The following is a 25,862-nucleotide window of genomic DNA, read 5'->3' on the forward strand; positions in this document are numbered from 1 at the left end:
ATGGAAACAAAAAATATAATTATGTTCTAAACGGTCAATTACTTGGTAAAACTGGAGCTGAAAATGACTTGGGGGGTATTGGTGGATGGTAAACTTAATTTTAGTGACCAGAGCCAGGCAGCTGCTGCCAAAGCAAATAAAATTATGGGATGTATCAAGAGAGGAATAGATTCTCATGATAAAGACATAGTTTTACCCTTATACAAATCCCTGGTCAGACCACACATGGGGTATTGTGTCCAGTTTTGGGCACCAGTGTATAAAAAGATTATAGTAGAGCTGGAACGGGTGCAGAGGAGAGCAACCATGATTATTAGGGGAATCGGGGGATTAGAATACAATGACAGATTACAAAATTTGGGATTATTCAGTTTAGAAAAAAGACGACTGAGGGGAGACCTCATTACAATGTACAAATACCTGAACGGACAGTACAAGGATCTCTCCAAAGATCTTTTTATACCTAGGCCTGTGACCAGGACAAGGGGGCATCCTCTATGCCTAGAGGAGAGGCGATTTTACCATCAACATAGACAAAGGTTCTTTACTGTAAGAGCAGTGAGACTATGGAACTCTCTGCCGCAGGAGGTTGTTATGGCGGACTCTATGTACATGTTCAAGAGAGGCCTGGATGCCTTTCTGGAGAGCAAAAATATCACGGGTTATGGGGATAAAACATTTATTTAATTCTTAAAGGTTGGACTTGATGGACTTGCGTCTTTTTCCAGCCTTATATACTATGATACTATGATGATACTATCCCCTGAATACAGCCAGCCAGCCCATCCCCTGTATACAGCCAGCCAGCAGCTCCCCTGTATACAGCCATTCTGCCCCCCCTTTATACAGCCAGCCATCCCCCCTGTATACAGCCAGCCATCCCCCTGTATACAGCCAGTCATCTCCCCTGTATACAGCCAGCCAGCCCCCCTGTATACAGCCAGCCCCCCCCCTGTATACAGCAAGCCAGTCCCTACCCTGTATACAGCCATTCTGCCCCTGTATAAAACCAGCCCCCTGTATACAGCCAGCCTGCCCCCCCAGTAGACATCCAGCCTGCCCCCCTGTATAAACCTTCCTTGTATACAGTCAGCCCCCCCTGTATGCAGCCTGCCAACCATCCTCCCCACTCCAGTACATAAAATAAAAAAACATATATTTGCCTTTCCAACGCTCCCCCGCAGCTCCACAACTTGATGCAGTTCGGCCGTCGGTGACACAGAGTATGACATCAGCCACTTGCCGGCATCATAGTCTGTGAACCGCTGGTGCGCACGGAGCTATCACTGCATAAAGTAGTGAAGCTGTGGGGGAGCGTCGGAAAGGTGAGTACATGTTTTTTTATTTTTCCACCGGTGGCCAGTCCGCCTCTGGATAGGAGCCCTGGCTACAGGCCAGATGCAGTCATCAAAAGAGCCACATCTGGCTCGCGAGCCATAGGTTCCCGACCCCTCCTCTAGGGTATTCTAACCCTGCAGGATCTGATTAATACTGTATTGCAGTATATGACAATTTTACTGATGATCTGTAATAGACTGCCATCTATTGGAGATCATTATACATGGCAAGCCTCCGAGTCACTATTAAACTGTAGGCCATGGCAACCGATCGCCAATCTTCGATGATATCATGGTGGGGGGGGGGGTGATCGGCCAAGTAAGATTGTGCACCCATTGGCAATAATGTTGGGTGCCATGGTCGGGTTCAACCGTGACACTTAACAGGTTAACTGCAGCAATCAGTGCCAGCTGTAGTATACAGCTGACACCCACTGTGTATGGAGAGAGCTCAGCCTGTAATAGTGGGTCCTGGTGAAGGGGTTAGTTACCTTTGTGAAGATAATCTCCCATAAATAAAGTCATATGATAAGTGAAGGTGTATTCATATTATGATTTGAAATGAAGGGCAGCTGTCCTTGGATACAAGCACCTCTGCTGGAGCGATCATGGAAAAAATGGCTATTCCACAGCTGTCCTGTCATAATAAATGCAGGTTCGGGTATCAACCGAGTCAATACTCCTTGGTGGTTGTATCCAAAGACAACTATCTAGTTTCTAAGAGTCGACTTGGCTACATTTATGGGAAATTCTCTTCACATGGGTACTTTTTAATAACATTCTTGCATTTCAACAACTTGCGATGCACTCTGACCCATTGTAATCAATGGGCTTTTCCACACATGCATGTTTTTTTTAACACGCGTCTAAATCTCAGCCTGCTCTACTTTTGCAAGTCACGCGCGTGAAAAACGCAGTATACAAGTCTATGGAGATGCATCAAAAATGCATTGCACTCCGAGACACACGCAACTGCAATGCGTTTTTCACGCATTAATTGCCATAGAAAAGATAGAGCTCAACCCTGAGTCCTTTTCACTCGCATGAAAAACGCATTGAAATTGCATTGAAAATGCATTAAAAATGTGTGTGAAAAACTGAGACACTGAACAAAATCTGACTGAACTCTGATGCAAAATGTCACTGACCAAACACTGATCGCACCCTGATCAGACTCTGACGTGATCTGCAACGCAAGTGTGGAAGGGGCCTTATTCTGTTCTTCTCACAAATAAACAATGATTCAACCAAAGCAAACCAACATCACAATCCTGTAGGTAATTATCACCTGAGAAACTTCACATTTTTTCTAGTAACAAAATTAAAGCTGAATTTTACTTTTCTCTAATTGGATAGTGAAATATATAATAAAATCAGCATAAGGCTATATGCATATATATCTCCTTCTTATGATACTTTCAGCATATAAGCCAGGAAAGCTGCCGTTGGCTTATTTGCTGAAGGTATAGGCAGAAAAATCCTGCATGACACACAGGATGAAAAGCAAGCTCTCTCCTGCTAAGTGACTTAAAAGCTCAGTAAAGGCCATAATAACCCATCAGGGACAAATGCAATAGTATTGCATCCATCCCAGGCCTCTGCTGAGCTTAAACTGTGGTAGGTCATAAGTAATGCAACTATTCATATCTGGCTGCTGCCGATATTCACATCTCCTGCGTTCGGGAGGGACAGAAGAATTGAAACAAAAAGACAAAGGAGGACAGCGCCTCGTGTGATTCCATTTGGGTAATGGTTCAGGTGAGTAACAGAAAATGCTCACCTGATGACTACTTGTATAGTTGCGACAAACAATGGGGTAATGTTCCCTCAAAGGTCTATTGTATGTCGTTGGTAGAAACAGCAGCTCCCAAGCACTCCAGGACCGGTATCCAATGGAACCGTATGAAACGTGTATAGTAGAGGACAAAATGGGGTTTAATGGGTGCGCTAGTGACCAACTGGTTATACAGACCAACGATGCGGTGAAAAAGATTAACTGATATTTATTTAATTGAAAACAAAGAAAATCCAATTGGTAACACATTTCGGGTATAGTACCCTTCGTCAGACCAAATCTAAGGATTTGTCCTCTACTCTACACGCTTTCGGGAGGGTGGGAGGGAAAGGACAATAAATCCCTCTGAGCATACAGTGGGAGATGTCCTAGCCCTGCATTGTAAGGACATGTCGGGAATCCACCCAATGAATCCTTACAATGGAGGACTACAACATGATGTGAACATAGCCAATAAGTATTTTTTATTTAAAATCCCCACAAAACACTTCTATAAATTGTTTTCACCATGAGGATCCAAAAAGCCTCAGAGTTGAAAAAAGAAGGAACTTATTAGCTCTCGGTTCCTGTAGCTCATAAACAGAATGGACAGCATATCAGCAGGACGGCGTATAAGTCTTTTAGAATGATATCTATGTGCAGCCAAGGCTCAACCCACTCAACAAACTACCGGTACTCAAAATACTTACATTTCGATTTTTAACAATGACTATTTTTTAGGGTATGTGAACATATCATGAAAAGCAAAACAACAACAAAAACAAATATATTCAGTGTCTAGACGGTGGAATATTGCACATACTGTATGTTGAGCTAAGGGGATTTTCATTAGTTCATCATCTTTGAGAGGAGACTGACGCAAGTACAATGGAAGAAGTAGACGCTGCGGAGCATAAACAGAATGGTGTTACACTAGAAAGCTCCTGTCAGAGCCACAATTAATGATAATTGGGGAGCACACAATTGCATCAGGATGTTCTGCGTTAACCTAATTAGGCCTTGGGGGTGTAAGGACCTTTGTAAAGTACCGTGACGTGTTTACAGTTCAATTTGTACTGTATAAATACAGGTGCACAACTAAACAGGGGCAGGGTCTCTAGACCGTTACATCCTACAACTACAAACTGAATACCACCGATTTTCTCACATAAAAGGATCTGGGCTGCAAAATATATATAATTGGATCTTCATGAAAGGACAAAGCTGCATTAGATAAATAACTAGAACAATGGTGAGGATACTTCAAGAAAATTAGGACATCGTCAGCAGTGATAACCATTATTTTCATATTTAAATTTTTTTTTAGAGCACACAAAAGGCAATTGCCTGGATATCTGCCATGTTCCTGATAGCCCTCATAGCCGACTGTAGTGGAGGGACAAAGGTAAGAAAGTTCATGCGTGGACACCTCGCTGTGTGTGGAAAACATCTCAGTGTATACTCATATTTTGTTTCCTATACCCAGGTTTTAACTAGAAATTGGGGTCCCCAATCTACACTGTACCTCAAAGGAAAGCGTGAGTTCCCCTTTTTATTTTAAAATGAAATAAAGCATTTTTTATAGTAGGAGATATTAGAATATACCCAAGGTTGATCAGTACTGTAATATAATACCTTGGAAATATAGTGCCTTCTTCAGGATTAGCTATTTATTTAAAATGCATGGCTCATCATAATCTAGCATCCATATAATCTCACATATATTCACAGCTATTGTTCTCTCAGTCTGGCTGATCCTGGAGAAATTGAGTTATACAGGGATATTACTGAAATGTAGCTATGTTCAGAGCCCTCAATGGACAATCTACTTGATTTACAACTTGTAAACCCAGAGTCCTTTGTAGGCTGTATATTTATATTCTACAAAAGCAAAAATTCAACCCATCATTCTTTAAATTCTACTGCATGAATTAGAAAACTTATATAGAGAACTACGTGATTAAGGAAAACCTTACCGACTGTATTTTGCATTATCTAATAGCTCTATAGGGCACATTTACTAAGAACAGGGCAGTGTGTACTATGTGCAGTGTCCTGTGTAGTGTGCAGGGGGCGCCAGATTCAGGATTTCTGGTGCCCCCTGCACTGCCCCGACAGAGTGCACCACTTATTTTTTGGTGCACCTTTAACATGGGGCGTGGAATGCAAAGAATGAGACTGAAGGGTAACAACGTCAGACAAAATAAATAATGAATCTTTATTGTACATACATTAAAACTGTGCAAACAGCAGGTGGTATGACACAGACAAGAAGTTATCCCCCATGGTACACAGCACAAATGTGATCACTATATATATCAGTACCATTCCAGTACACAATTGGATAAGCAGTACCAAAAATTCACTACATCAGAATGCAAAAATACATGGTAGAGCTAGTTCCATCTTCACAGAAACAAAAGTATATGAGTCTTATTGCTTACCCATTATTATAAAATGCGCGATGACACTAAGATGAAAGTCTTATTGCTTGACCATTATAATAATGGGTAGGCAATAAGACTTTCATCTTTTCTTAGTATCATGGTTATCCTTCAGTCTCATTCTTCCCATTTATTGGGATACAATAAGTGATATATATAAATATATTTTAATATAAAGTTAATTGGAGAAAGTTTGGTGTCTTCAGGAATTTCATGGAGCTGTTTAGGCCTTTCCAATTGGGTTTAATATTAGAACACCGTCCTTAATATATTTACTTTCCTTGATTGTTTGCACAATTTGGTATTAACCCTTTGAGGACCTCGCCCTTTTTTGTTTTTTCATTTTCATTTTTCACTCCCCATGATCAAAAATCTATAACTTTTTTATTTTTACATGTACAGAACTGTGTGAGGGCTTGTTTTCTGCGTAACAAATTGCACTTCATAGTGATGGTATTTATTATTCCATGCCATGTACTGGGAAGCAGGAAAAAAATTCCAAATGCAGTGAAATTGGTAAAAAAACACATTTGTGCCGTTTTCTTGTGGGCTTGGATCTTAAGGCTTTCACTGTGCACCCCAAATGACATGTCTACTTCATTCTTTGGGTCGGTACGATTACGGGGATAACAAATTTATATAGGTTTTATAATGTTTTCATACATTTAAAAAAAATTAAAACCCCCTGTACAAAAATTTCTGGGGGGATTTTGCCATCTTCGGGCGCTAATAACTTTGGTGTATTGAGCTGTGGGTGGTGTCGTTTTTTGTGAATTTTCATGACATTTACAATGTTATCATTTTTAGGACTGTACGACCTTTTGATCACTTTTTATAGAATTTAAAAAATGTTTTAAAATGGCAAAAAAGTGCCATTTTCGAATTTGGGCGCGATTTTCCATTACGGGGTTAAACGCAGTGAAAAAACGTTAGTATATTTTGATAGATCGGGCATTTTCGGATGCGGCGATACCTAATGTGTTTATGATTTTTACTGTTTATTTATATTTATATCAGTTCTAGGGAAAGTGGGGTGATTTGAGATTTTAGGTTTTTTTATTATAACTTTTTTTTTTTAACTTTTTTTTATTTTTACTATTTTTCAGACTCCCTAGGCTACTTTAACCCTAGGTTGTCTGTACGATCCTATCATATACTGCCATACTACAGTATGGCAGTATATGGGGATTTTACTCCTCATACATTATAGCACATGATAGCACATTGTAATGAATGGGTTAACCCGAAGTAGCCTCGGGTCTTCGTGAGCCCCGAGGCTACCATGGCGACAGATCGCTGCTCCCCGATGATGTCACGGGGAGCTACGATCCTCGGATGGCAGTATGCAGCAAAGACTTACCAGCTATGGAGAGGGCTCAGCCCTTGAGCCCTCTCCAGTCACCCGCGGCTGACCCGTGAAGTGCTATTACGTCACGGGTCGTGAAAGGGTTAAATGTTAAATCTGGTGCACGTCCCCGACTGAGCACCGGAGCGCCCCCTTCAGTGCACAAATGTGTGTCGCATGATGAATAGTGCAGCCGCGACACAAATGTGGCAGTTTTCACTGAAAAGAACGTGCGAAGTACATCAGAAATGTGTCCCTTAGTTAATGTGCCTCAATGTATGTAAATGAGAAATAACAGTACGTCTGGCCCATACAGGACTTGTATTCCTTCTGTTTAGTAGTTCTTCCCAGTGCAGCCTGTAGCTGTAATTCTCAGTTCTATTAGAGCTGGTGAGTAGAGACTATGCGCTACTCTGTCTCCCGTACACTCCCTCTCTCATAGGGTCATTTAGGACATTATAGTGCTGCGTGCCTCTGTTTATGTGTATAAAGCATTTGGGTGTTATAGAAGCTTACTATTTACTTTTAATACCCTCTGGGTACGGTGATCTCTCCTATCACTCAGCTCCTGGTCATTCCTCCACCTCTTCTCTACATAGGGAGAGCAGTACATGTACAGTATAGTACAGTCTATTTATGCGAATAAGGCACTAGGGGTGAGATAGAAACTTACAGTTAGACTCCGGCAGCCTTTCTTTGTGGTCTATGAACTCTTGATTTACAAAATGGTTTAGTAGAGATATTAGAGATTAGGAGGAGCTCCTTGCGGTAAAGGGACTACACTTGTCCATGCAGAAGTTGACAAGGGCAAAACAAATGCTATTCTGATACATGTTTTAGCTGTTTGCTGTAGAGTTAAAGGGGTTGTCCACTTTCAGAAAATACTTGATATTGATTGTATAATGAAAAGTTGTACATTTTTCCAATATACTTTCTGTATCAATTCCTAATGGTTTTATAGTCTCTATAGAAAGTGTCTATGTTTTCTTACAGTGTATAAAAATCTGTCCATGGTCTTGTGGTGGACATGCAGGTGCACAAGCCGTAAGTATCACAGAGAGTAATCACAGCCGTGTGATACTAACGGCTCATGCACCTGTGTGACATCACATGACCATGGACAGATTATATCCACTGGAAGTAAGCTTAGAAACTTTGTATAGAAGGACAGCCAGTAGAGATCAAAAAAACTATGAGGAATTAATACAGAAAGTATACTGGAAAATGTTATAACTATTCCTTACATAAACAATATCAATTATTTTCTGAAAGTCGACAATCCCTTTAACTAATAGAATCTCATTTTATAGGTCCTATCAAACTTACGGTTCTGTGTGCTACAGAACTGGACTTACAGGCAGTTAAATATATAGAATTATATTATATAATTATATTATAGTAATATAGAACCAAAGGTAAGAGCCTCTGAAGTGAACTACCAATGCTACAACTACACTTAGGCCCCTTCTCCACTGGCGTTTTTCACGCGCGAGTTCTGCGCGTGCATTTGACGCTCAGAACTCGCATTGCACTCTGTCCCATTGTATTCAATGGGTCTTTCTCCATTAGCGTGGTTTTTAACGCGCGTGCTTGCGTTCGTTTGCACGCGCGTCAAAATCGCAGCATGCTCTATTTTTGCGGGTCACGCGCGTTTTTCACGCCCCATTCAAGTCTATGGAGATGCATCAAGAACGCATTGCACTCGCAATCATTGCAAGTGCAATGCGAGTGCAATGCGTTTTAAACGTAAGGGTTGCTAGGTGACCAGAATAACATTATTTCCCCTGCTCGCGATCGAGCATTTAATTAAAAAAACACAATGAAGAACAGTGAAGAATAGAATAAAATCATTGTACACAGTGAACACAGTGACCACAGGATCATTTAAGATAAAAACACAGTGCAGAACACAGTGCAGAATAGATTACAGATGTTCGGCACATCTGCTTACTTGTCGGGAGATACGCGCGGAACGGTGCGAACAAAATAGCATGTGAAGAACAATATATATGTGTGAAGAACACATTGCAGATGTATTTAAACATCTGCAATGTGTTCTTCACACATATATATTGTTCTTCACATGCTATTTTGTTCGCGCCGTTCCGCGCGTATCTCCCGACAAGTAAGCAGATGTGCCGAACATCTGTAATCTATTCTGCACTGTGTTCTGCACTGTGTTTTTATCTTAAATGATCCTGTGTTCACTGTGTTCACTGTGTACAATGTTTTTATTCTATTCTTCACTGTTCTTCACATCTGCTAAATTGTCGGGAGATAATATACGCGCGGAACAGTGAAGAATAGATCGCCGATGTTTGCAAATTATCAGAAGACATTATTTTTCAATTAAATAACACATTTTAATCCCAAACCATGGTCCCTTTGAAATATGCTCGAGTCTCCCATTGAATCGCGCGTCAAAAATGCGCCGAAAACGCAAAAAAAACGCAAATTACTCCAAGGAAAAATGGAACAAAAACGCAGCCAAAACGTCAGTTTTTCACGCATTGCACCCTGACGTGAAACGCAACGCTAGTGTGCAAGAGGCCTTAGATGTAAATGAGCTGAGAAGAGTCATATGTACCTTACTTTGGGGGTAGTTTTTTTTATAGGTAACTGGGTGACATTTCATATAAAAGAGGGAATTCTAGAAAGGAAATTTCATACCCTACCTGAAGGGCTAGTAGTTTAGTGTGGTAAAACCTGGTGACAGGTTATGTTTAAAGTAACCATGTTATTTCCGAACTGTAATGACTGTAATTATTGTAGATGGCAGAAGAAATGTGCTAGAAATGGAAGAGAACTTTCCAGTATTAGGACCTGTCACCTGGACAAATGAGCGATTAGAAGGTAAGTTGAAACTGTAACCAGGGCTCCAACCTGCAATGTACAATTTATAATACTGGAGCCACTTCAGACTCTGGGATGAGGATGTGACCGGCAATATACACCTCTATTTCACTATCTAGATAATAAGGAATCTTCAATATGTTATAATTGGTAACACAAATAAACATGTGACTATTGACCCCAATTCATAAAATGATTTTTCTCCATTCTTAAGAGAACAGGGGGTCCCGTTCTCACTAATGGGTGCAGGACAGAACTAACATGCATCCTACCACTTATTTCAATACTATGGGAGCGGCTGGAGACACTCCCATTCACTGTCTGTGTGACAGTAATAGCTGGGTAAGCCCAATCACATATTCCTTTCAATAGAAACACATGCAATCGGTAACAAGTACCCAGTATTTTGCATGTAAACAATGAAAAACACTTGCCAATAGCATATTTTTCTGTTCCGTCTGGATTGCGTTTTGATAGAACATGTGAACGCAGCCATAGGGAGAATGGATTCTCTGGATTGCTGGGTTCCTGTTTTTGTGATCTGTGGAGTCAAATCCTCACCAATCATTTTGTTATCAGCTAAATGCGATGCCACACATAGCATTTTGAACCCGTTTTTTTGTCTGTTTTTAAGCAGTCCGTCCAAAAACGTATGCGTTTTTGACCAGTTTTAATTGAGATAATTGGTAAAACCTGTCAAAAACGGATGCGTTTTTTAACAGACTGCTTAAAAATGGACCAAAAACGGGTTCAAAACGCCATGTGTGGCATCACCCTAACCTGTGGATAAGTTGGTACAACCTCTTGCCTGTGTCTTTTCTCTCTCACTTAGCTCCTCTCTTAAATTCCATCACCATCTATGTAATATGTCTTATGTATGCGTTATATAAAGCAAGAAACATATTAGAACATAATATACATTGCCAAGTTTATATTACAGATAACTTTTACTGATAAAAGATAAATTGTAGATGATAGTTACTGGGTTATTCTTGGATATACTTGATACATTCATTTATCTAACAATGACTCTCCTCTCTTTAGGTCCACAAGGGTTAAAGTCCATGATGCAGCAAATCTTCAAGAAACTGAAGCACTATAAATTTTGACATAAATTATGATTTTGTTATAAAAATACATGTGGTTTTTCCAACCATTTTCTGTTTCTGTCATTATCTAAGCAATATCAAACACAATGTAAGCAGGAGCAGGACCAATAAAGCAGTTGTATCTAACTACCTACATTGGATCTTTTGCTTTGTGATAAGCATCATCATGTCAATGTAACATTTGCATTTTCCCACATGACACTTATGTTACACAAATCAATCGCACCAATACAATCTAATTCTATCATGTGAAAATAAATATTTTCTTAGCATATCCGGTTGTCAGTCATTGTTGTTTATGGCCATTTGTTCTGATGTTCTTCTCTCCGCTGTCCCTGTCTTGAGAGCGGGCCCCCTTTGCCCCAGTAGATACAGCATCCCTATAGTTGGCAGGGTGTGAGGATGCTATCTGATGCTATTAGTGACACCATTCAGTTTCATATATCTGTAGAAGTAACGGTCTGTGAAGTACGCAAAGGGCAGGAAGCAAAACACAAAAAGCTGTCTTGCAAGGTAACCACCTTGCAAAGAGCCTTTTGATACACATATATATACTATATATAGCCGAATCCCATTATTATAGTCATTGGCTCCTATTAAAACATATTTAAAGCAATACAGACTGCAGTGTTTCTACCCGTTGGAGACTGGTGTCTGATGATGAATCCAGTCATTGAACATATTGATTCAGGTGTTTCCAAATGTTCTTGATCGGGTTAAGGTCTGGTACATGAAGTGGTGTCTGAATTAGATGTAATTATTGGTTGTACTTCTGCCAGTATGCCATGTTACAAGGCAGTCAACATGTATGAGAGAACTTAATTTGGAAGAATGGATATATACTAACCTTCTAGCGGTGTCAGTAGAGCAAGATAACACCAAGACAACATTCTCCTGCCACTATCATCTTGAGCATAACATCTCACATCTGACATGCTAACATCCATCCATTACTTCTGGGTTTAAACTTGACTTATCGGAGACGTAAACCCTTTGCCAGTATTGCAATTACAGTCCTGTGCACATGTAAGCAATTTTTGGTGACAAACCTACATAAGTATGGGTGCAATCGCTCTCCAGTACCATTCACAGTAGTTCACAGCTCATCCCCTGGATACAATTGGTTGTTGATTTGCTCTCTGGTAGTTTGATATCCAACCCACACCTACCTTTAAAAAGACAGTCACCTTTAACATCAACACCAAGTGGTTACTCCCAGTTTCCACACCAAGCAATAAAACTTTGTCCCTTGTTACACACACAGTAACCACAGCATCCTGTGAAGCAATGATAATGATTTATAAAGGTCTGGTAAATTTAGCATTTACCTCATCAATGGTTGACATCACACTTTATACAGCCACCAAGTTTGTGTGTGGCCTATGTATTCGTTCATTGGCTCGGGCCCCTAAATTGAGCAGAGGGGGTAGTCATAATAATGTGACTAAAGCTTTTATATGTATACATGATCATACCGTAGAATAATTATACATTTTTGACTGCCTATATCAACAATGATGGTAAGAGTTACCTCAGAGACTAAGGGTGATGCCACACATGGTGTTTTGAATCCGTTTTGAGTCAGTTTTTAAGCAAAACACATGCTTTTTGCTTAGAAACTGGCCAAAAACTGATTCAAAATGGTTTCAAAATAGGTTCAAAACGCCATGTGTGGCATCACCCTAAGAGTTACAGGTTACCTAATTCCCTGAGAATTGAGAGCAGGTCGCAGTTAGCCGCCTGCTGTTTGCTGTTTTGAAGCCTTTTTGGGGTGCGTGATCCTTCACAGGACATCACTGTTATTATATCTCCTGGAATAAAAGAGCCTGACACAGTTCTGGCGCTTTGATCATTACTGCGAGATAAATGCAACTAATTCCCTCATACTATGCAGTGTTGTCATTCAACAAATAGGTGAATGAAAAGTACATGACTAGAAGACGCTCAGCGTATCCTATCAAGGGTCTGCATGACTTATACTCATTAAGCAGACAACCAGGCGTCCGTCTTGTTTCTGATGAGGGAACAGCTGTCACATTGGCTTAGCCCACAAGAACATCGTCTATAATGGTAAGAAAACTCTTCTATTTACACAGCCTTTTATCACATACAATAGTTTTTACAATTCTTTCTTTTTCTTTAGACAAGGAGAGCTGTGCTGTTCTTTACCTGTGCTGTCTCCCTGTTCATTCTGTCTGAAACAATGTCTGCTCCTAAGGTAACTCTGCCCATATGTAGTATTGTGTAGTGTAGTCGTGTTATGTCACTTGTGGCAAACTTTATGTGTTATGGGTTTTGTTCTGTTTGAAATATTTACATTACAATTTGACAATATTTTATTACAGAATAAGATAATGGCAAGAAATTGGGGTCCCCAGTCAATGTTGTATCTCAAAGGCAGACGTAAGTTTTATGTTGTTTCTAGACTGTACATTTGTCATCTATTTTTTTAATGGAAAGTTACATAACATATAGACAGAGTAAAGATATGATCATTTTATAATTATAAGATGGATAATTTAATAATTATAGATGGATGGATAAATAGAATAGTATTTTAGAAATGTAATGTGGTTTGAAGACAGATTGTACATAGATGTATAGGTAGAAAGATAGATCGATAGATCGATATCTGACATGGTAACAGACAGGAAAATAAATAGTATTATAGAAATTATAGGGGGAGAGAGGTAGACTTGAGATTGATAGATAGATAGATAGATAGATAGATAGATAGATAGATAGATAGATAGATGAGTACAGCAGTGGTACTTTTTTATTCACCCATCCCGCATGGGTGAATATGAAGTATCATAGCATTTCACATTATCCTTTGGAGTGCTGATGCATCCTTGTATTATGGAGGAAGAGGTTTCTGGATTAACTCTTTGGATAGTTCTCATGAATATTTTTGCTTTGCTGCAGATTTTTATAGATGGATAGATACAAGCTGGAGAAGGATGTAATAGATAGAATCAGTGACTTACAGGGGGTACGGAAAGTATTCAGACCCCTTTAATTTTTTCACTCTTTGTTTCATTGCCAATTGGTAAGATCAAAAGAGTTCTGCTCATTAATGTACACACTGCTAATTTAATCTAAAAACCCCTAAAATTACAAGTTATTCAATTAATTCTGTTCTGTTACAGATGGCAGAAGATTTGTGTCAGACTATGAAGAGCAATATGAGAAGATGAATCTGGATTCCTGGAATGAAATTCTCAAACGTATGTAAATGGTGATGTCATCAGTATTTCTGTACAGTAACAATCATGGAAAGTGTGATCCCTACCCCAGCCAAAATCACTGCCTGGGACATAAGTCACTTCTTTTTACACTAATGCATGAGGGGGAAGTGTATGGTCCACAGCAGCAGAATAGCGGAAGGTCTAACAGCAAGATCTAATGCCCCTCACAATGTGACATAACATCTTTTGTGATTGTGTGGATAGACAATTATTTAGTGATGTGATTATAGAGGGCTAATTAGTCGCTGTTGAAACTGGCACATAAGCCAGGGTGGTCCACAAGCCACTGTAAATCACTTTTCATCTCACAATTACAGTATCCTAAATCCTTAAACCTTACTCTGAGCCCTGAAAATCATGGACATGCTGGTAGACATCCCCTATTCCTTTTAGGAGATAATTAACTATATAATGTCAGTATCATGAGGTCTATAGTGTATATAGTTAAGTTACTAAGGCAATAGAGATATATGAGACAGCAAGAGTTACAGTAGTCTCATTGTACTCCATTCTCACTAGATTCTGTGGATATAACTGGAGTGTACTCACTGTTATGTATACACAGGTGGAATACATTCAATGTTATAGAGATGTAACCCAAACATAAGCCGTAATCCTACAACAGATGTATTACTGATATTCTTTTATCAAAATGAAAGAACAAAAATGGGGACAGGCACTACCAATGTGGACTAGTGATCATGTCCACGCATCCCAAGGGAACTGTATAAACCAGAGAAAAGACCAAAATTGGATGCATACACGGGACTACACATAAAACATAAAGTTTATTGATATACTAAAAAATAAAACACAATAAAATAATAATAAAAAATAATAAAACGCAATAAAAAACATTAAAAGCACTTAAGAAGTACACCCAAGGGGTGTTCACAACTGCCAAGGGCAAAGTATGCCCCAAACCCCTACCTCAATCTGCCTAAAAGTAGATGACCAGTAAATACATAAACATAAGTGACAATGTGGAACTCGAGTGCAACCAAAGCAATAAATATAAGCAAAGATAACTAGTGCAGTAGAGCCCTAGTATGAAAGTACCTACATACCTAATGAATACAATACCCGGGCTAATACCATATAGCTAGTTGGAAGAGGCAGGCAGGCATGGTTAGGAAGAGAGGGGGGGGCAGACCTCATGCGTTTCGTCCCCTATTCGGTGACTTCCTCAGACGTAAGTGACCCTTTTTTATTAAGATGCATATAGATGTTTGGGGGGTGAGCAGGGAAAAAACACATTTTTGGGCCTGTGACCCTAATTTTTTAAGACCCTGGCTGCAAGTGCTGCATCAATGGGTCATATTAGCAGATGGGTAGAATCCAATGTTGGGCATAATGAAATGTTGCAGCGGGGCAACCAACTAGCTGAAAAATGTGTGATCTTGATGGATTCCCTTTAAAAAGAACAATTGATGGTGCTAAAAACTTGTATTCACAATACAGCTTGGCTTCATTTAAACAACTCTTTCTTTTTAATTTTTTTATTCAAATTAAATTAGTTATTAATAAAGATTCATCAAGTCACTAATAAGCAATTAATAAGCATAGCCAAACAGCGACTACTGGGTTTCTAAGATGTTATGCTATTTACTGGTCTAGACTCAATCTTTCCAAATTCCATTAAAAAAATACTTTAAAGTTGGGGGTATGATTTAACTTGCACTTGTTCCACTGAATAACCCAGGTTGCTTTTATTGTTATAGGGTGCCTTTTCGTTTTTGGAACTGAAAACAAGTACACAAAGTTTCTATGGAATTTAGGCTTCAAGGGAAAGAAAAACCAGTGGACTTCATAGATGAGGTATAACGGTATTTCCTTACAGTAGTGTGTTTCATGTAGGGATATGTAGTTAAAGAGGGCTTATTTTCTGCATAACAATAATAATAATAGCACTTTATAAATCATAGGGGACATATAGAAATAAAATAGTATATAACAGAGTACAAACAGTCTTATGTTTGCCACATCCCAAAATGTACAATCTATTAAAAAGATAATAACGTATATATTCTCAGCGCTTAACCGCATAACGGAAAATAGCACCCAAAGTTGAAAATGCCACTTTTTGCAATTTAAAAATATAAAAAATTCAATAAAAAGTGATCAAAAGGCTGTACAGTCCTTTTGATAATGTCATCAAAAGTCGCAAAAAATGACACCACACACAGCTCCGTACACTGAAGTATGAAAGTATCTGTACAGGAGGTTTTCATTTTTGTAAATGAATGAAAATATTATAAAACCTATATAAATTTGGTATCCCCATGAATGTACCTACCCAAACAATAAAGTAGACATGTCATTTGGAGCGCTCATTGAAAGCGGTAAAATCCAAGCCCACAAGAAAAGACACACATTTTTTTAGCAATTTCACTACATTTGGATTTTTTCCTGCTTCCCAGTACATTGCATGGAATATTAAATACCATCACTATGAAGTGCAATTTATTACACAGAAAACAAACCCTCACACAGCTCTCTACATATTTTTTTTTTTAAGTTATGGATTTTTGAAGGTGGGGAGTGAAAAATTAAAACGCAAAAACCGAAAAGGCCCAGGTTGTTAAGGGGTTATGCTTTTACTGGGAGTGAAAGTCTGTCCAATCGAAAAATGCCCCCTACTCTAATCAACTATTCAACTGCTTATAAAGCACTTTATCTTACTATACTAGTTAAATCAACCTTTAAAGGAAATCTACCATTTGTTTTCTAGGATTAAGAATCAAACATACCTTGAGCATGCTGTAACGAGGCTCTTTTGCTCCTGTAACTGGCTCCATGCGTTTCCTCTTATTATTACTATGTATTGCTCCAGAGAATGATGTAATCACTGTGTTGTCCCTAAAAGGCAAAGCAATCAATCGCTGCACCATCTCCCAGCTTCTGTACATGAGTCATCCAGCTCAGGTTCATTAGTCCTGTCTGGACAGTTAAAGAAGCTCCATGTAATGTGTTTATGAAGCAAATGGTAGATTTCCTTTAACTTATTTAATTAACATATTAACTCATATATAGGGCCGATTTATCAAGTCAGAATATTCTTAGTTGCCCATGGCAATTAAGCTGAGCTGTAATTGGTTGCCATGGTAGTTAATATAATGCAATGTTGCATTAACTCTATAGATCCAGAAGGCAAAACCAAGAAAAATTCTAGGTAACAAAGCGTAAAAACATGATAAAAATCCCCCCCCACACTATATAGGTATCCAGCACACTGCCCCCCCAGTATATAGGTAGCCTGCATACTGAACCCCCCTCCGCCAGTATATATAGGTAGTCAGCACATTGTAGCCCCCATTCACCTATTATAAAGGTAGTCAGCACACTGAAGACACCCCCCCAGAAAATAGGTAGCAAGTACACTGCAGCCCCCACCCCCCAGTATATAGGAAGCCAGCACACTGAAGCCCCCCTCTACCCCAATATATAGGTAGGCAGCAAACTGACCACCCCCATCCCCCCAATATATAGTTATCCAGCACACTGAATCCCCCCATCCAGTGTATAGGTATCCAGCACACCAATGTAGTAACAGTGCCTCAACACAGTATCCAATATAGTAATAGTGCCCCCACACAGTAGTCAAAATAGCAACAGTTCCCCAACACAGCATACAATGTAGTAACAGTGCCCCCAACACAGTATCCAATATAGTAACAGTGCCCCCGCACAGTAGCCAATCTAGTAACAGTGCCCTTTCACAGTAGCCAATAAATTAATAATGCCCTCGCACAATAGCCAATACAGTAAAGTAGGCCTGCACAGTAGCCAATCTAGTAACAGTGTCCCCGCACAGTAGCCAATAAAGTAATAATGCCCTCGCACAGTAGCCAATACAGTAACGTGGGCCTGCACAGTAGCCAATATAGTTAAAGCATACATTTTAAAAAGAATGTATGTTTTGTATTCAATCCTTTGATAGGTGGCTTTTCTGTACATTGCTCCTCCACAAAGACTACACAAAAGAGCCTTTGCTGTATTTTATATGCGTTTTAATATAGTCAAAGCACCGACACTGGCCCACTTTTATTAATAGTGAGGCAAACTGCATACAGGCGGTCCCCTACTTAAGGACACCCGACTTACAGACAACCCATAGTTACAGACAGACCCCTCTGCCCACTGTGACCTCTGGTGAAGCTCTCTGGATGCTTTAAAATAGTCCCAGACTGCAATAATCAGCTTAAAATTGTCTGCAATGAAGCTTTATTGATAATTCTTGGTCCTATTACAGCAAAAAAATTTGAAACTCCAATTGTCACTGGGGCAAAAAAAAAATTGTCGGGAACTACAATGATAAAATATACAGTTTCGACTTACATACAAATTCAACTTAAGAACAAACCTACAGTCACCAGTTTTGTCTGGTGCACTCAGTTTAATGGGCGTACGCCATAATTGTGTTCGGACTTCTAACACAAAAACCCATGATGATATAAATAAATGAATACAACAAAACTTGATGTCATTAGTCACAAAACGGAGCTTAAATAGTTTGATTTTATGATTTACAAAATTTTATGGCCTCTCTAAAGTTATCACCAAGATGGCTGCCACTGCAAACTACAAGTTCCATGATCCTTCAGTTCTCAGTAACTCCTCCTCCCTCTTATGTTCTGCTCCCAGTGATGATATAACAGGTTTTCTTGCTCTGTTACCATAGTAATGATGTGTAACTGCCATCACTGCACATCACCACAACACTGGCCATACTGGATGCACTACAACCAACTGACTAGAGCCAAAAGTGGTGATCACATGACCTGCCCAGGCAGGTGCAGAACATGTGATATGGACATGTGACTAGCGGCCATCTTTTGTCCTGTGTATGCTCTGCAACGGACCGCGCGGAGGAAATTAACGGACTGATTAAAGGGCCAGTAGCATTTTAATTCTTCATTACAGTCTATATCCACAACATTTTCTGCTAAGGGGAGCAAAATTTTAAATAACAACTAATTACATATAAGCTCATATTTTGAGTACCCACTTGTATATGAATTATGCAGATTCCTGGAATACCCCTTTAATGGTGCACAGTTTTGTGAAGCGTCGGCCACAGTGCAGCCGTAACATAAAACTGGTGCAAACATTTCATAAATACATGTGCAAGCAATGCGTAATGTCACACAGGTGCACAGCTCTTTATAACACAAAGCCCTAATTACTGTCTGTGTTATAATAAGCAGTATGATGTATGACATAACATTACCAGGCTGGGACACCTGAGTGAAGTTGGCCCCCCCACCTTGTTCAAATCAAACAAAATTGGTGTCAAACGTTTGTGCTACGTTTGTGCTGGTTTGTGCAGCAGAAATTTTCGTTTGTGCCGCTATCGTTTTTAAGATTTTAATGAAAGTTTCCAGAGGTCATCAGAGGTCAACCAGCCCCCCCACATTGCCCAAATCAAACAAAACTGGTGCCGAACAATTCTGCTACGTTTGTGCTGGTTTGTGCTGCGCATATTTTTGTTTGTGCTGCTTTTGCTTTGAATATATGAACAAAAAATTAAAGTTCAAAAGTTCAAGCAGCCCCCCCACATTAACCGAATCAAACAAAACGGGTGTCAAACGTTAGTGCTACGTTTGTGCTGGTTTGTGCAGCAAAAATTTTCGTTTGTGCCGCTATCATTTTTATTATATTCATACTTTTTTGCAGAGGTCATCAGAGTTCATTTCTTCCAAAGTACAATGTGTTTGCCAGCTCCCCCTGGTGATCAAACCAGGGAAGTGTCACTAGGTTTGTTTTTTACCAGTTCATCCTAAACACCTCAAACACCTGAACATACCTTAAAAATTATAGCGGCACAAACAAAAATTTTTGCTGCACAAACCAGCACAAACGTAGCACTAACATTTGACACCAGTTTTGTTTGATTCAGTTAATGTGGGGGGGCTGCTTGAACTTTTGAACTTTAAATTTTTGTTCATATATTCAAAACAAAAGCAGCACAAACAAAAATTTGCGTAGCACAAACCAGCACAAACATAACAGAATTGTTTGGCACCAGTTTTGTTTGATTTGGGCAATGTGGGGGGGCTGGTTGACCTCTGATGACCTCTGTAAACTTTCATTAAAATCTCAAAAACGATGGCGGCACAAATAAAAATTTCTGCTGCACAAACCAGCACAAACGTAGCACAAACGTCTGACACCAATTTTGTTTGATTTGAACAAGGTGGGGGGGCCAACTTCACTCAGGTGGCAGGGACCAGTATTTATCCGCAGGAAATAAACAATGAAGGTTTTGATAGAATGACAGCAGAGATTTAGAAAACTGTGAGGGATTGATACAGAAAATATATTAGAAAATTGAATGGCTTTTCATTACACAAATAATATCTGTTAGTTGCTGAAAATGGACAAGCCCTTTAAGTTATTATCCAGATGTTACACGTCTCTATCAGTCCTTAATAAGTTTCATTGTAATGCTCATGATATTTGCTGATGTTATATCCCTTATACAACCATTGAAGGGAGGTCTTTGATCTCTATTTTCACATCATAAATTGATTGCCTTCTCAATGTTTTACTGGAGATGTTCCATGGAGAAACCACCATTCAAAATATGAAGATCGTCTCACTCACACCAGAATCTATCATCAGGATTCTATGTGTCATCACTGCTCTCCTAGCTCTCCTCCTCCTTCCTGCAGACATGAGCTGCAGGAGGGAGGGGGAGGAGGGAGCAGGAAGTAGGGGGAGAGCTAGGAGAGCAGTGATGACACAGGGTTTTGCACCCTTGCACAAATCCTCCTGTGACTCGATCTTCTTTGCTGGCAGAGAGCCATGTATACTTTTAAATCTGAATGAAATTAAGAATGTCTATTACAAAAGATAATTGGTAATTAGCATTAAACAACCTATGGGAACTTGTTTTTAGGTCAAAATGTAAAATCCTAATGACAGCTTCCCTTTAAAGAGAACCCATCAGACAAATTAACCCCCTAAACTAAATATATGTTCATAAGCTGCCATTAGAAAGCATTGGCTCCTTCCCTTCATTGTCCCTCTACATGTCTGTAAACTTAAGCAATGAGGTCCTAAAGCTGTATGCAAATGACCTGTGAAATGTCCAATGAGTCATTATCATATTCAAGATGCCCCGCTTATTGATGAGTGGGAGGTACAGCCACACCCCCAGGGCTTGACTGACAGCCTGTATAATGATGTGAGGTAAATGGTGTCATGGCTCCTCCATGTGCTTCCTGGTCCTGGCGGCCACGCCCCCTGCAGCCTGTGTGTATGAGATACTCCTATACACATGACTGACAGCCTGTATAATGGTGTGAGGTATAATGTGCTTTCTGGTGCTGGTGCCCCCTGCAGCCTGTGTGTATGAGATACTCCTATACACACGACTGACAGCCTGTATAATAATGATGTGATGTATAAGGTGTAATGGCTCCCCCATGTGCTTCCTGGTGCTGGTGCCCCCTGCAGCCTGTGTGTATGAGATACTCCTATACACATGACTGACAGCCTGTATAATCATGTGAGGTATAATGGTGTCATGGCTCCTCCATGTGCTTCCTGGTCCTGGCGGCCACGCCCCCTGAAGCCTGTGTGTGTACGAGATACTCCTATACACATGACTGACAGCCTGTATAATTATGTGATGTATAAGGTGTAATGACTCCTCCATGTGCTTCCTGGTGCTGGCGCCCCCTGCAGCCTGTGTGTGTATGAGCTACTCCTATACATATGACTGACGGCCTGTATAATGATGTGAGGTATAATGGTTTAATGGCTCCTCCATCTGCTTCTTGCTGCTGGCGCCCCCTGCAGCCTGTGTGTATGAGATACTCCTATACACATGACTGACAGCCTGTATAATGGTGTGAGGTATAATAGTGTAATAGCTCCTCCATGTGCTTCCTGGTGCTGGCGCCCCCTGCTGCCTGTGTATGAGATACTCCTATACACATGACTGAAAGCCTGTATAATGATGTGATGTATAAGGTGTAATTGCTCCTCCATGTGCTTCCTGGTGCTGGCGCCCCCTGCAGCCTGTGTGTATGAGATACTCCTATACACATGACTGATATCCTGTAAAATGATGTGATGTATAAGGTGTAATGGCTCCTCCATGTGCTTCCTGGTGCTGGCGCCCCCTGCTGCCTGTGTGTGTATAGGAGAGATACAACAGCTCCAGGCAGCCATGTTATAGCAGAACATGTCAGGTACTTGTGTAGCTGATGTCTGTGTCTCACATGTGTATTAGGAGGGAGAGCATGTCAGCAGATAAAGCACAGACACTAGCAATGCTTTACTATACATTACACACAGACATGAGCAGGGGGAGGAGAGGGGAGGGGGAACAGGGGTGACATCACTGCCTCTGACCACATGACCAGCCTAATTTACATAATAAAGAAAAGATGATTTTACAATGTTTGATGTATGAATTGACTAGATAAAGGCTGAGATGGGATCCTTGTGAGCTGCTCCAACAGGTAGAGGTGACAGAAATAGTGACAGAGACCTGATGACAGGTGTCCTTTAACATATAACCTTTTTTTTGTCTGTAGGTGACAGAAGATATTTTCTGTGTGGCCGTTAAGAATTCCAGAAGATATCTTCCATCCAAAAGACATATGGATCTCAAATTACCAATATATGTTATTCTGCTTGAAAGAGATGGTATTTCACATTCCCTGAGGTTACCATATCACAACAAATTAGACAAAAGTAAAAAAGTCATTCATCATTACAGTGATTTACTATACTAGAAAAAGATGATCTGACTAAATGTTTGTGAACTCCTGTCTACACATTAGATCCCCATGATAACAGACCTCTGCAGACATCTGCTCTGTGGAGGAAGAATTTTTAGTGTCAATTTACAGGCACAGGCACGGGTTACGTACAAGATTTGTACGTACGTAAATTTGTATGTAAGTTGAAACTGTATATTTTATAATTGTAGCTCCAGACAAAAAATTTTTTTTGCCCCAGTGACAATGGCAGTTTAACATTTTTTTGCTGTTATTGGAACAAGGATTATCAATAAAGCTTCATTACAGACACCTTACAGCTGATCATTGCAGTCTGGCACTATAGTAACATCCAGAGAGCTTCACTAGAGGTCACACTGGGCAGAGGGGTCCGTCTGTAACTAGGGGTCGTCTGTAAGTTGAGTGTTCTTAAGTAGGGGACCGCCTCTATTTGTCCTCCACTGTAAACTTTAAACTTTTGCTTAACTAACTTAAAGGGGTATTCCGGGAATATGAACATCTGACACAAAAACCCATGATGAAATAAATAAATTAATACAACAATACTCAATGTCATTAGTCACAAAACGGAGCTTAAATAATTTGATTTTATGATTTACAAAATTTATGGCCTCTCTAAAGTAGGTGGAGTTATCACTAAGATGGCCGCCACTGGAAACTACAAGTTCCATGATCCTTTAGTTCTCAGTAACTCCTCCTCCCCCTTATGTTCTGCTCCCAGTGATGATGTAACAGGTTTTCTTGCTCTGTTACCATAGTAATGATGTGTTACTGCCATCACCACAACACTGACCATACTGGATGCACTGCAACCAACCCACTACAGCCAAACATGGTGGTGATCACATGACCTGCCCAGGCAGGTACAGGACATGTGATGTGGACATGTGAACAGCGGCCATCTTCTGTCCTGCAACGGACCGCGCGGAGGAAATTAACGGACTGATTAAAGGGCCAGTAGCATTTTAATTCTTCATTACAGTCTATGTCACCAGCATTTTCTGCTAAGGGGAGCAAAATTTTAAATAACAACTAATTACATATTAGCTTATATTTTGAGTGCCCATTTGTATATGAATTATGCTGATTCCTGGAATACCCCTTTAAAGGGGTTTTAAGGCTGGAGCAGAATAAATTAAAAACATATACTACCAATTTTATTTAGGTAGTAGGTATTCTAATCCACTTTCTTCTCATACCTGACAATGGTTTGATTAAATGTTTTGTTATAACTTAAGTTGTATGATTAGAACTCATTAGAAGAAATGTAGGGAATAGGGAAAATGTATATTTTTATTTAAAGGAAATCAAAATCTACCATCAAATTCAAGCATGATAAACCCCATGACAATTACTTATAGATCCAGGTCACTTGACTCTGGTAATCTTCTTATATTTGTTATCCATGGCATTAACCCCTACAGCACCCCTACAGAATGCGGACCCATTTTTTCTGCCCTGTGTCACTATAAGTGGTTATAGCTTTGGAATGCTGTAATATATCCAGGGGATTTTGAGATTGTTTTCTCGTGACACATTGTACTTCAAATTAGTTTAAAAATTCGGATGAAATCTGTTGTGTTTAGTTATGGAAAAAATGGAAATTAGGCAAAAATGTTAAAAAATTCTTTATTTTCAAAGTGCTCTACTTTTGAAGCAGTTAGTCATAGCACCCAAATAAATTCATAAATTACATTTCCCAAATGTCTGTTTTATGTTGGCTTGGTTTTTTAACATTCCACATATTTTACTAGAATGTTATGAGGCTTAGAATTTGGTTGCCATTTTTAAAATTTTTTGGAAAATCACCAAAACCTGTATTTAGAGGGACCTACTCTACATTCAAATGACTGAGAGGCCTAAATAATAGAAAGACTAGTAAAATACCCAATTATGGAAGCTACACCCTTCAACGTATGAAAAACCACTTTTAAGAAGTTTGTTAACCCTTTAGGTGGTTTATAGGAAATAAAATAAAATGGAGGTGCAGTCTACAAATTGTAATATTTTTTGTCAATACATTCATTTTGGGTGGAAAATTAAACATTTACAATGGATTAAATGAAAAAAGGCTCCACAAAGTTTGATACCCAATTTCTCCCGAGTGCACCGATACCCCATATATGGTGGTAACCTGCTGTATGGGCGCACGGCGGGGCATAGGAGGGAAGGAGGCGCCATCCAGATCAGATTTGCAGTGTCAAATTGTACAGGCTATTTTTTTTTCTCATTTTTAATGTGGACCAATAGGGGCCACATAAGATGCACTTTTTGGTACATAATTTTGGGGCATAGTATATTATTTTTATTCTTTTGGTTCGCCATGATTACAAAAATACCTCATTTATATAGATTTTTTTCCCCAAATTTACTGAATAGAAAGTACCGTATATACTCGAGTATAAGCCGACCCGAGTATAAGCCGAGACCCCTAATTTTACCACCAAAAACTGGGAAAAACTACTGACTCGAGTATAAGCCGAGGGTGGGAAATGCATTGGTCAAACCCCCCCAGTAGTATACAGCCTGCCAGCCCCCAGAAGAATACAGCAGCCCCTAGTAGTATACAGCAGCCCCCAGTAGTATACAGCAGCCCCCCTGTAGTATACAGCAAGCCCCTAGTAGTATACAGCAGCCCCCATGTAGTATACAGCAAGCCCCTAGTAGTATACAGCAGCCCCCATGTAGTATACAGCAAGCCCCTAGTAGTATACAGCAGCCCCTAGTAGTATACAGCAGCCCCCCTGTAGTATACAGCAAGCCCCTAGTAGTATACAGCAGCCCCTAGTAGTATACATCAGCCCCTAGTAGTATACAGCAGCCCCTAGAAGTATACAGCAGCCCCCAGTAGTATACAGCAGCCCCCCAGTAGTATAAAGCAGCCCCCAGTAGTATACAGCAGCCCCCCTGTAGTATACAGCAGCCCCCATGTAGTATACAGCAGCCCCTAGTAGTATACAGCCTGCCCCTAGTAGTATACAGCCTGTCCCTAGTAG

The 25,862-nt window shown here is 39.9% G+C and overlaps 2 protein-coding genes across 2 annotated transcripts; both read left to right on the top strand.

Moving 5' to 3' along the window:
• The first annotated feature begins 3,959 nt into the window (after positions 1-3,959).
• On the top strand, positions 3,960-11,019 carry LOC140068974 (spexin prohormone 2-like). Its single transcript, XM_072114325.1, has 5 exons — positions 3,960-4,363; positions 4,439-4,516; positions 4,598-4,649; positions 9,673-9,753; positions 10,798-11,019. The coding sequence occupies exons 1-5, from the start codon at positions 4,361-4,363 to the stop codon at positions 10,860-10,862; spliced, it is 279 nt and encodes a 92-aa protein (XP_071970426.1). The 5' UTR covers positions 3,960-4,360; the 3' UTR covers positions 10,863-11,019.
• Positions 11,020-12,781: 1,762 nt separating this feature from the next.
• LOC140068975 (spexin prohormone 2-like) lies at positions 12,782-24,758 on the top strand. Its single transcript, XM_072114326.1, has 6 exons — positions 12,782-12,932; positions 13,006-13,080; positions 13,208-13,265; positions 14,012-14,089; positions 15,832-15,928; positions 22,660-24,758. Exons 1-5 carry the CDS (start codon positions 12,930-12,932, stop codon positions 15,921-15,923), a joined length of 306 nt encoding a protein of 101 aa, XP_071970427.1. The 5' UTR covers positions 12,782-12,929; the 3' UTR covers positions 15,924-15,928; positions 22,660-24,758.
• Positions 24,759-25,862: the final 1,104 nt, after the last annotated feature.

This window comes from Engystomops pustulosus, chromosome 7 (assembly GCF_040894005.1).
Source record: "Engystomops pustulosus chromosome 7, aEngPut4.maternal, whole genome shotgun sequence".
NCBI lineage: Eukaryota > Metazoa > Chordata > Amphibia > Anura > Leptodactylidae > Engystomops > Engystomops pustulosus.

Excerpts from the sequence above, each read along its gene's own strand:
- LOC140068974 (XM_072114325.1), top strand. Across the intron at positions 4,517-4,597 it reads ACTGTAGTGGAGGGACAAAG|GTTTTAACTAGAAATTGGGG; the intron begins GTAAGAAAGTTC and ends TCCTATACCCAG. Across the intron at positions 9,754-10,797 it reads GACAAATGAGCGATTAGAAG|GTCCACAAGGGTTAAAGTCC; the intron begins GTAAGTTGAAAC and ends TCCTCTCTTTAG.
- LOC140068975 (XM_072114326.1), top strand. Across the intron at positions 13,081-13,207 it reads AAACAATGTCTGCTCCTAAG|AATAAGATAATGGCAAGAAA; the intron begins GTAACTCTGCCC and ends ATTTTATTACAG. Across the intron at positions 14,090-15,831 it reads CTGGAATGAAATTCTCAAAC|GGTGCCTTTTCGTTTTTGGA; the intron begins GTATGTAAATGG and ends TTATTGTTATAG.